The 12492-nt window shown below is 40.4% G+C and overlaps 1 protein-coding gene across 2 annotated transcripts in view; it reads right to left on the bottom strand.

Moving 5' to 3' along the window:
- The window catches only part of RFTN2 (raftlin family member 2), a 93573-nt gene that overhangs the window by 15186 nt on the left and 65895 nt on the right, over nt 1–12492 (bottom strand). For both annotated transcript variants that reach the window (XM_050750721.1, XM_050750722.1), the window contains exon 8: nt 3041–3119. In XM_050750721.1, coding sequence (XP_050606678.1) covers nt 3041–3119 — 79 coding nt within the window. The remainder of the gene's footprint in view (nt 1–3040; nt 3120–12492) is intronic.

Here is a 12492-nt window from a genome sequence, read left to right as displayed (position 1 = left end):
CTGTTATAGCTGTTAGACACTTTGACTCCTACCTACAAGTTCTGCCCTGAAATAATCTCAGGATCCTGTGGCTTCTTGCTAGAAAAATTAAACATTTGTCAAATGAAGAAATGGTAAATCCATTTAGAAGCAGAATTGTAAGTTATAAAATATATTATTATTAGATTTGTCATTGATACAAACCAACTATATCTGCTTCCCATTATATAAATGAACCAGTAATTTTACCTTACAATGAAATATAAAGATTACCCAAAGAAGAGCCGTGACTAGAGACTACTGGATAGTATCTAAAGCTAAACAAAAAAGGGCTGGGTACAGTGGTGAGCACCTGTAACCCTAACTACTTGGGAAGCTAAGGTGGGAGGATTGTTTGAACTCAGGAGTTTGAGACCAGACTGGGCAACACAGGGAGACCATGTCTCACAAAAAAGTAAAACATGATAAACAAAAGGGCCTAAACATTTTCAGGGAATTAAAAACCTTATATCTAATATTAAGTAAAGGAGACTGTGAGGTAGCTGGATGTAGGTCTTACATCGTCACAAACACAACTCCATGGCCCTCATGGATCAAAACCCCATGAGGCTGTGAATTCTGATGACTTTTCCTAAAAATAATGGCCATTTGTAGAATGTTAAAAAGAAAGAGGCCAGGTGCGGTGGTTCACACCCGTAATCCCAGCACTTTGGGAGGCTGAGGTGGGCGGATCACGAGGTCAGGAGATCAAGACCATCCTGGCCAACAAGGTGAAATCCCATCTCTACTAAAAATACAACAATTAGCTGGTTGTGGTGGCGCATGCCTGTAGTCCCAGCTACTTGGGAGGCTGAGGCAGGAGAATCGCTTAACCAGGGAGTAGGAGGTTACAGTGAGCCGAGATTGCGCCACTGCACTCCAGCCTAGTGACAGAGTGAGACTCCATCTCAAAAAAAAAAAAAAAAAAAAAAAGAGAAACAAAAAAAGAAAGGATAAAAAGATTGTGACATGATGAGAAGTTTGCTTTGGGGGAAGAAGAAAGGACAACTTTTTCTGGTCATTCTCTACATATACCCACCTTTGCTGCTTTTAGGTAGAATATTTCTTTTTTGAGACAGAATCTCACCCTGTCGCCAGGCTGCAGTGCAGTGGTGCAATCTAGGCTCACTGCAACCTCCGCCTCCTGGGTTCAAGCGATTCTCCTGCCTCAGGCTCCCGAGTAGCTGAGACTACAGGCAGACGCCACCACGCCTGGCTAATTTTTGTATTTTTAGTAGATACAGGGTTTCACCATGTTGGCCAGGATGGTCTTGATCTCTTGACCTCATGATCCCCACCTCGGCCTCCCAAAGTGCTGGGATTACAGGCATGAGCCACTGGGCTGGGCCAGAATATTTCTTTTATTTAATTAATTTTTTTTGAGACAGGGTCTCACTCTGTCACCCAGGCTGGAATGCAGTGGCACCATCACAGCTCACTGCAGCATTGAACTCCTGGGCTCAAGTGATCCTTCCACTTCAACATCCCAAGTAGCTAGGACTACAGGCATGTGCCACCATGCCTGCTTAATTTATTTTTTAATTTTTTGTAGAGACAGGGTCTGCTAATGTTTCCCAGGCTGGTCTCAAACTCCTGGGTTCAAGCAGTTCTCCCACCTCAACCTCCCAAAATGTTGGGATTACAGTTGTGAGCCCCTGTGCATGACCTTGACAGATAGTTTTTAATAAACTCATGAAGTTGAGTCATCCTCATTGTTGTGGAGGGTTGCACTGCTCACCTGTGGGCTCTAATGTGGTTTCTAATTCTGTGTACTTGGTCATTGTATTCTCCTGCCTCTCCATCTTCCCAACTACCTCTCTACCTCTCTACTGATTTACCTACCAACCCAGCCAGCCTTTTTTCAAAATTAACGTGAAATAATTTAGCATGGCTGTATTATACAGTCAATCTAGCTCTTTGATAGTTTAGATAACTTTAAAGTTTACTAAACAATGTCTTCTTTTTTTCAAATCTCTGCAGCTTTGCCTGAAAACATAAAACAACGTTTTCTTGATGTAGATACAGAAAAAGAATCACTTTAAAAATTTTCTGGTCCATTTGCAAATCTCTTGTTTTGCAAGTTATGCTTTATTAATGCACAGAGTGCCGCATTCAATCATTGTATTCTAGCTGTGCATCCAGTAAGATCAAGGTGACTTGAGGCTCAGAATAGCCCTTCAGCAAAGTGCTGAAAAAATACAAACTTGACTAGATAATATAAAAGAAAAGTGTTGCTAAAGGTCAAGATAGCCAAAGTTGCATGGATGCGTTGCAAGATCAGGCACATTCATTCACAAGATTTAGAACTGTAAGGACAGAAAAAACTGTTCCTTTATCCTCTTAGGTTCAGTAGCTGAGAACTACAAATCAAACTGACAAAAAGACATATTAATAGGAGAAAAGGTTTATTTTCAATGCACACAGTCTCTTCACAGAAAAGTAGCAAAAACCCAAAGAGGCAGTTTGGTATAGAAGACCTGGGAGTTTATAAACCATTTTAACAAAGGGTGATAAGTTGCGGACAGGTGACTAGATGAGGGAAAAGGAGTTTGGGCTTCTGGGGAAGTAAATCATGAGAAGGCAAATACATGGGGTAAACGAATGGAAGATCAAGCTTATTTTAGTACAGTTTGTTTTTGCAGACTCATCACTGTGAATTGTTTCTGGTGATTTGACACCTTTACAAATGGAAATTTATGTCACCCTTATAAAGTGAAATGTATGCCCCCATTTTTCAGCAGAAAGGTGGAGGACAGATAGTCCCTCCTGTGTCTGCTGTTTCTTAATTGCCTTTAGCTCAAAGTAATCCTCATGCCAAAGTGGCATATTTTGAGATGGCATATTAGAATCCCCTTTGGAACTATTTCATGTTGCCTGATTGCTAGCACATTTCCCTTATAGGTTGGTTCAGAGGACTGTTTCCATGTCATGTCCACGCTTTCTTATTTGGAATTACAATGAGAGTTTAAGGATTAAATGCTTCAATATAACATTCAGTTAATAAAGCATCAATTTTACTCACATCTGGTGTTTGAGCAGCTGAATTCCACATAACTGGCCTCTGAAGGAATACGATCTGCTTTGTAGCCAAATTCCCTTCACTGCAAATTAAAACAATAGTATTAGTATTTGCGAATTAGTAATTCTCCGTATTTCATAATTGACTAGAACATTCCATATGCAGTTTTGTAAAATAATCTTCTGACCAAAAATAATTATAAAATATAAATCTTTTTTTTTTCCAGTGATGGAAAAAATGTAAAATGTAATTTTATAGAAACCACATCTGGAAAAACAAGAAAAATCCCTAAAAACTGAATATGGTCGCTATAAAAGAAAATAATTTTAATGTTTAAAGACACTTGTAATCTCACCAAGCTAACATCAATATTTTCATTTCTTTGTTTCCCCTCTTAGTCTTTATCAGCTTGTGTAATTTGCATGTCTGTAATCACTGCACATTTATATTTTGTTTCTATGCCCTTCACTGAACACTCTTTTTCTTGTTTGTACACTGTAATCATATTTTTAATGGTTGCATAATAACTCAAAGAATTAAGATACCAAAATGTACTAAGTCTTTTTTTTATTATTGGAAAATAAGGTTGCTTCCAGTTTCTTGCCAGTTATAAACAAAAAATATGTATTGTATTCAATTATTTTATTGAAATGAATACTTAGGAGATAAAAATATGTATTGTATTCCTCTTATGAATTATTTTCTTGAAATGAATACTTAGGAGGGGGAGTATTAGGTCAAACCTTATGATTTAAGCTTCTTGGTATGCATTGTCAAACTTGCCTTCTAAACAGAAGAGACCAATTTAGGCTGCCACATGTGAGAAAATTTACATCCATTTTCAATTGAGGGACTTCAACTATAGCTAGTTTTATTTTCAGATGCTTCTTTGTAGTCAGCTACTCAGTATTCTCCTTATTTAACTATCATCATGGCAAATTACCCCTTGCCAAAGACTACTTGGGGTTTGTATTCCTCTGAAATGCTTTTCACAGAGTCTCCATGGATTTATGGGGAGGAGTGTCTGTAGCTAATGTTGCTCAGTTACGACTTTTATTATGCAAAAAACCCCAACAAAACCTTACTATTAGCTGCATTTTATGCTGAGCCCTTTTTCTGGAAAATGAATGCAACACTGAAACTCTGGCTTTAGAGTTATGTGTCAACTGCACACCATTTGAAAATCCCAACCTTACTGATGCCACTGAATTTAGAGAAATATCAAATCTTTCTCAAAGTGATAAGAGGAGACTGCTTCTTTTTTATATTTGAAAGGCTATTTCTAGTCTAATCTCATTCCATTTTGACCTCATCTTTGATTGGAACGAAAAACATTTATAAAATGTGTAGTAATTTTGGGAACAAATCGTCATGAGGCTTTGGTACACGGGCGGGATTAGCATGTGTACAGAAAAGGCTGGTCACATGTTTTGGGAGCATGACATATACTGGAAAAAGCCATGGCTTTGGAACCAGACAGTTCCTGGGTTCAAATCCAAACTCTGTCATAGTACCTAATAGCTGATGCCTTTGATCAGTTAATCCTTAAATTCTCTGACTGTTTTCTTTTTCTTTCTTTTCTTTCTCTCTTTCTCACTTTCTTTCTCTCTTTCTTTCTTTCTTCTTTCCTTCTTTCGAGATGGAGTTTTGCTCTTTTTGCCTAGGCTGGAGTGCAATGGCATGATCTCGGCTCACTGCAAGCTCTACCTCTCTGGTTCAAGTGATTCTCCTGCCTCAGCCTCCCGAGTAGCTAGGATTACAGGCATGTGCCACCACACTGGTCTAATTTTGTATTTTTAGTAGAGACGGGGTTTCTCCATGTCGAACTCCCGACCTCAGGTGATCTGCCTGCCTTGGCCTCCCAAAGTGCTGGGATTACAGGCATGAGCCACTGCACCCAGTCTCTCTGATTTTTTTCTATCAGGGACCTCAATAAGTGATAAGTGAAGAATAAGAGTGCATGAAGAGCCTCGCATTGTGCTTGCCACGAGAAGGAGCACAACAAATGTGATTTCCTTCCACTTTTCCATTCATTTAGTGAAACATAGGGTGCAGTTAAGGGAAGGGAAGAAAAGTTTCAGAATCAAGAATATCTTCCAGAGAGCAAATTCAAGGGACAGAAAGATATGGTGGTTCATGCCTGTAATCCTAGCACTTTGTGAAGCTGACGGAGGATCCCTTGAGTCCAGGAGTTTGAGACTAGTCTGGGAAACATACTGAGACTCTTGCATCTACAAAAACTTTTTAAAAAAGTTATCCAAGTGTGGTGGCACGTGCCTGTGGTCCCAGCTACTCGGGAGGCTGAGGTAGGAGGATCACTTGAGCCCGGAGGTTGAAGGTGCAGTGAGCTATTGATCACGCTGCTGAACTCTAGCATGGGAGACAGAAAGAGAACCTATCTTAAAAGAAAAAAAGAAAGAAAAGTAAAGAAAAAAGGAAAAACAAATTCAAGGGACAGGGTACGTGGGAATGCAGAAGAGATCCTCTGGGTAACGTTCCAGGTGTGTGATCCAGGTGGAGAATCACATGAAAGAACCAGGTCTGGAACGATCCAAAGATGGGAAGGAGGGATCAGGGTAGAATTCTTCTTCTTGAGGAGAAAGCAGGAACGCATCGGGGTAGGGATTGTGGGAGACCTTACAGGCAGTTCTTTCACACTCACTGTGGATGGCACAATTCTGAATGCACTAAGATCTAATGTTTGGCCTATGGCAGGCTTTACAGACTTTACTGTGCATTCCAAACACTGAGGTGCCTGTTGATTCCAGGGTCCACTCCAGTCTACGGAATCTCCATTTCACCAGGCTGCCCAGGTGGCCCTGATGCACAGTAAATTTGGGAACCATCACCAGAAGAGACATACTTGGAGGTGTGGACTTCTCAGGCCCTGGGGATTACTTGGTAATATTTGCTACTACCAAAGGCATTCACTGTTTTCCTTGAATAATAAAACCCACCAACAGTTCCTCTTGGTATGGAGTGTGGAAACAAAAAGGGCTTAGTTTCTGGAAGCATCCTTGATGTCTATTTTATCATATTTTTGTAATGTGACTTGTGTCCTTAAATGTTTTGGACAATTTTAGCCAGATAGGCTGCCTAGAGCCACGCTGAGGATACATATTTTTCACCATCTTTAGTTTATCAATGTATTCCTGACCTGAATTGTCTAAAATATGGAATGTGAGCAAGGAGTTACTCCCTCTGCAGTCTGACACAATTTCTGGCAGCAACCCCAAATTATGAAAGAATATCTCTACCAGCAGATCCCGAGGCAGTGTGGGAAGGAGAAAGAGGAAGGACGTGGCTTATCAAAGGCTCGGTGGGTTGGAGGGGGAGGTAGGTGGGTTAGGGGTGTTATGTCAAGGAAAAAAGTCCTCAGATGGTGTGAAGTCCACTGCTCGATCCTGGGTTGAGAATCATTGCCTGTATGTTTGAAATAGGATTCTCTCTGCCAGTGTTCTGCTTGATATTTAACACAGTATGCAGAGAGGTGAAACATGTGGCACAGGGGAGGGCGAACCCTCCACAGCCTCTTCAGTGAAGCAAGAGCACTGTCAAATCTGCTCCTCCTGTGGTGTGAAGGGGAATTGCCTCTGAAAGGGCAGAAGCTTTTTAAGCAGAAACTTTGTTTTATTTTTATTTTATTTTATTTTATTTTATTTTATTTTATTTTTTGAGGCAGAGGCTCACTCTGTTGCCCAGGCTGGAGTGCAGTGGTGTGATCTGGGTTCACTGCAACCTCTGCCTTTTGGGTTCAAGGGATTCTCCTGCCTTAGCATCCCAAGTAGCTGGGATTACAGGCACGCACCACCACATTTGACTAATTTTTGTATTTGTAGTAGAGATGGGGTTTCACCATATTTGCCAGGCTGGTCTTGAACTCCTGACTTCAGATGATCCACCCACCTTGGCCTCCCAAAGTGCCAGGATGACAGGTGTGAGCCACCTTGCCTGGCCTGAGCACGAGCTTTAAAACCATTCGTTTGAAACTGACAAGTAATGCCTTCCAGTGGCCCTATGAGGAGTGCTGTTTGGGGAATCTAATGAGATAAAACAGCAAACGTGGAGATGGTTTGTCAAAGGCTGACAACTTTAGACAGCATCCAGATGCTCAAAAAAGACTTTGGAAGGTCAGCATCTGTCTGCCTTTTGGGGAGGTCCTCAGAGTCAGATCCTTAATTTGAGATATGTTGGAAACTTCTATGTCCCTGGTTTTCTGAGGGCCATTTTGATTTAAAATAGGTCCTGCTATTTTTAGACCAGCTGTGAGACCATGTGGAACTTGTTTTGGTTTCGAGACTCTAATCACGGCAGACCTAAGGGAAAGAGGTCTGAAGCCTTATAGACGGACACCTATTTGGTAAAGCAAGTAAGTCCCTTATAGTTCCCAGTCGTTCCTGAGATAATTCTATTTACAGAACTAGGATAGAATATTCTTCCCTTAGCAAACTGGTGGTCATTATGGGACCTGAGAGAATGTTAAAATGCCCTGGATGGTTTCAGAGGACAGAGCCCACATCTCTTATTCCCTACAAAAATGTTTATCCAAAAGGTGCAGTTAGTTAACTGAGTGACTTAGTATCTTCCTGAGAGGGATTTAAGAATCTTCTGGTTCTCTTTTGGACTTTAATGGACAGTCATGCTTTGATGTATTAGAAAACAAAGGCAACTTTGGAAAATATGCTTGATTTAGAGATAGTAATTTAAATTCTGAAAAAGCTCTAGTACAAACTGTTTTGGTGACAAGTATAGAGAACAGTCTACAGAGAAGTGGTGAGAACATTGACTAGTCCCTTCATCTCTGAGGGCAGCAGATGATCCCTGGTGCCGTGTTCAGCACGAGGGCACAGGCCACATGAAGGACAGGTCAGCTGGGGCAGGCCTTGAAGGGGCTGAGTTCTCTGCAGGCAGAGGTGGTTGAACATTGTCAATGAGATAGTGGATTTAAAGTTCCTAGACCCTGGAGATGGACCCTGGAGCACAGGAGATGCTCAGAGATGTTGCCTTTTCTCTTCCCTGCCTTCTTCTATGCACTTCATAAGAAAGCACAAAGAAGATTCTACGTGAATGTCCTTTGAGGGAGAGGGATTTTCTGTGACAAGAACCTGACTATCAAGAAGACTGGGACTTCCCGCTAACAGAAGATCTCATGGACTGAACTAATAAAAACAACTTTGACTCCTGTAGTGCTTTCAGCGTTCTAAGTCCTTTCTGCGTACATTAACATGCTTGTTTCTTATGATAATCCTTTAAGGTGTGCAGAGCAGAGATTTTCTCTATTTTATGGATAAGGAAATTGAGACTCAGAGCTTTTAAGGTTTTTGTCTTGGGTCACCTCTGGGTCCCACTCTTTCCACAACACTGCATTCGCTCTACAAGCAAATGTAGAGTGACAACATTTGCTTGTAGAGCTCACTGAAGCCCTGACTACAGGAAGATGTCGCTTAATTCTATTCTGACTAGAAAACTTTATAATTCGTGGATAAGTCTAAGATTATTTTGCCAAAGTCTAGATTTTTATTTAGCATCCTAAATTAAGCATTCCAGCTTATAATGTTCAGAAGTTATAGTGGAGAATAATGAAGAAAATAAACACAAATGTTCATTTTTCTTGGGCTAATTAGACTACTTAAGCAGACCATACAGGTCCGGATGTTAGTGTGGCAAATGCAAGAAGAGACAGGAGCAAGTTCATGATCCACGGTATTAAAGTGTGACATAAAAGATTAATAATTGAAAGCTTTGCCTTAACATTCCCCCAAATGAATTCAGTTCTGCACAACAGTGACTAGCACTGGTTGTAAAAACAAACAAGCAACAAAAATGAAACTTTAAAAAGTTCTATTTATAGTTTGACAATATCTTTTATTTTATTTTATTATTATCATTTTTGAGATGGAGTCTTGCTCTGTCGCCCAGGCTGGAGTGCAGTGGTGCGATATCTGGTCACTGCAAGCTCCGCCTCCCGGGTTCACACCATTCTCCTGCCTCAGCCTCCCTAGTAGCTGGGACTATAGGCGCCCGCCACCACGGGCTAATTTTTTGTATTTTTAGTAGAGACGGGGTTTCACCGTGTTAACCAGGATGGTCTTGATCTCCTGACCTCATGATCTGCCCGCCTCAGCCTCTCAAAGTGCTGGGATTACAGGCATGAGCCACCGCGCCTGGCCTAGTTTGGCAATATCTTTAGTGATAATTTTTGTTTTTTTGAGACAGAGTCTCGCTCTGTTGCCCAGGCTGGAGTGCAGTGGTGTGTCTTGGTTCACTGCAACCCCCACCTTGCAGGTTCAAGTGATTCTCCTGGCTCAGCCTCCCGAGTAGCTGGGACTACAGGCGTGTGCCATTATGCCTGGCTAATTTTTTTTTTTTGTATTTGTAGTAGAGACGGGGTTTCACCATGTTGGTCAGGCTGGTCTCACTCCTGACCTCAGGTGATCTGTCTGCCTCGGCCTCCCAAAGTGCTGGCATTACTGGTGTGAGCCACTGTCCCCAGCCAATAATTAAATTTATAAATTATTTTTGTAGGAAGTTACAAGGACAACCTGAACTTCTTCTTGGTTCAATATGTGCCTATAATTTCAAGCATCTTTGAGAGATAGAGTACTTAGAATTTATGGTTAGGTGGGAGAGAGTTGTTCTATATTCTTTAAAATATAAAAACCAAAGTCATGTTTGATGGTCTCTGAATCTCTGCTTGTGGCATTCTCCCTCCCATCTGGAGTGCCCACTCCACCACCTCTGCTTGTTCCCATTCTGACCATCTTTTGAGATTAGTTTAAGGTGTGATGTCTTTCATAAAGTCTTCAGTAACCCTCCAACTGAAGAGCAGCATCCCCTTTTCGGGGTTCCCACAGGTCTCTCTTAGGAAGCTTAATCCCTTTGGCCAGATGATATAGCTACTGGTACACATTTTCCTTCCACCAGATCTAAGGTCCTTGAGGAGCTTGTCTTCTCATCTCTGCAGCTTTCACATTAATGACCAGAAACTCATGCTCAGTAGATATTTAAAGAGTCGAAGAATTTATAAATAAATGTCATTTGGTTTCTGTGATAATATATTGATGCCAGGGAACATGCTTCAAAAAAGGAAAAACCGATCATGACAAGTGAGCAAAGCTTGCAGAACAGATAAAAGCTTTGCTAGAGGAGTCATAATTGCTTTTTTGCACTCTAGCCTGGGCAACAGAGCGAGATTCTGTCTGAAAAAAAAAAAAAAAAAAAAAAAAGAAAGACTTTGCTAGGTCTTTATTTTTTATTTTGCTAGGTCTTTTACAGCTATGAGGTTCATTGACATTTAGTATGAATCTTAACTTTTCCTTCTACTCCTCACAAAACTTTTCAGCTACGTGACCTTACAATAACCATAGCCTACAGAATTTTATATAAATTTGAACTATTAAAATGTCTCATATTTTAAAATAATTCACTCTTTCTCCACTACCTTCAATGAAGGGAGGGATTTCTTAAACAATATATTAAAAAGGGTAAAGATAGATACATTTGTTGATTTTAAAATTAAAAACTTTTGTTAATTAAAGACATCATAGAGTGAAAAGACAAACCAAAGAATTAGTGAAGATAATTGCAGATGCATAATAAATAAAGGACTCTTTATTTGTTTTATTTAAGTAAGTTATAAGTAGAGATTTTTTAAATTTAAATTTAAATTTTTTATAGAGATGGGGTCTTGCTATATTGCCCAGGCTGGTCTTGAATTCCTGGGCCCAAGCTATCCTCCCAGCTTAGTCTCCCAAAGTGTGGAGATTACAGGTGTGAGCCACTGTGCCTAGCCTTATGAATAGAACTTTAGGCTGGGCGTGGTGGCTCATGCCTGTAATCCCAGCACTTTGGGAGGTGAGAGAGGTAGATTACCTGAGGTCAGGAGTTTGAGACCAGCCTGGCTAACATGGTGAAACTCCATCTCTACTAAAAAAACTACAAAGAAAAAAAAAATTAGCCAGTATGGTGGTGGGTGCCTATAATCGCAGTTATGTGGGAGGCTGAGGCAGAAGAATTGCTTGAACCCAGGAGGTGGAGGCTGCAATGAGCCAAGATCATGCCACTGCATTCCAGCCTAGGCTACAGAATGAGACTTTGTCTCAAAAAAGCAAAACCAAAAAACAAAAAAACATAGAATTTTAAATGTGGGCAAAAAGACTTAAACAGGTACTATATGAAAGAAAAATCCAAGTAGCCAATAAACATATGTAAATGTGCTCAATCTCAGGAAGTAATTAGGAAACTACAAATGGAAGTCACACTGAGATCACGCTACATACTCTCAATCAGAATGCCAAAATTTAAAAGTATGATAATATTTTGTGTTGAGACAATGGTGACTCTGACCCTCTGCTAGTAGGAGTGTACATGGAAACAATCTATTTGAAAAGAATCTGGTATTTATCTAACAAAGCTAAAGAAGTTCCCTATGACCAAGCAATTCTGCTTCTAGAAACTCACACATGTGTGCATCAAGATCTCTGCTCATACTCAGAACAGCATGGTTTGTCATAGCCAACAACTGGAGACAGCAAACCACCAGCAGCAGAATGTACCCATATATAGTGTAATGAATAAATAAACTGCTACACACGGCATGGGTAAAACTTACAATGTTAAGTGAAAGCAGCAACACATAAAAGAATATATATGATATGATTCCATTCATATAAAGTTAAAAAACTAAACTGTATTGTTTAGGGATTCATACACAAGTGGTAAAACTATCAGGCAAAGAAAGGATATGACTATCCTAAAAGTGGGATAATGTTATCTCTGTGTGGAGGAAGTGAGGGTGATGGGGAGGCACATGGGGTGCTTCTAGGGTGTGGGTGATATTCATTATTTTGGCCTGCAGTGATGACACAGGTCTTTGTGTATAATTATGCACATTTGTGTTTTATGCACGTTTTATTTATTTATTTATTTATTTATTTATTTAATTTTTTTGAGACAGAGCCTCACTCTGTTGCCCAGGCTGGAGTGCAGTGGTGCAATCTCGGCTCACTGCAACCTCTGCCTCCTGGGCTCAAGCGATTCTCATGCCTCAGCCTCCCAAGTAGGTGTGACCACAGGCATGCGACACCATGCCCAGCTAATTTTTGTATTTTTAGTACAAACAAGGTTTCACCGTGTTGGCCAGGCTGGTCTTGAACTCTTGACCTCAGGTGATTCGCCCACCTCGGCCTCCCAAAATGCTGGGATTACAGATATGAGCCACCGCACTCAGTGTGTGTTTTATGCACTTTCCATATGAGTGTTTTATGCCACAAAAATTGTTTTAAAATTGTATATTTAAGGGTGACAAGTAGAAGAATAGTTGTAGATTTATACATGATAAAAAAGCTCCCTCCCCCTTTACATTTATTCTTTCGGAAAAATTGGTCTTGAATTTGTTAGGTTTTAAATGAGAAGTCTTTAGGAATTCATTCACCTCAACTCACTCTTCCTTAAGT

This window comes from Macaca thibetana, chromosome 12 (assembly GCF_024542745.1).
Source record: "Macaca thibetana thibetana isolate TM-01 chromosome 12, ASM2454274v1, whole genome shotgun sequence".
NCBI classification, from domain to species: Eukaryota; Metazoa; Chordata; class Mammalia; order Primates; family Cercopithecidae; genus Macaca; species Macaca thibetana.
The sequence above is the reverse complement of the archived record's forward strand: the minus strand, read 5'-3'. Positions and strand labels throughout refer to the sequence as shown.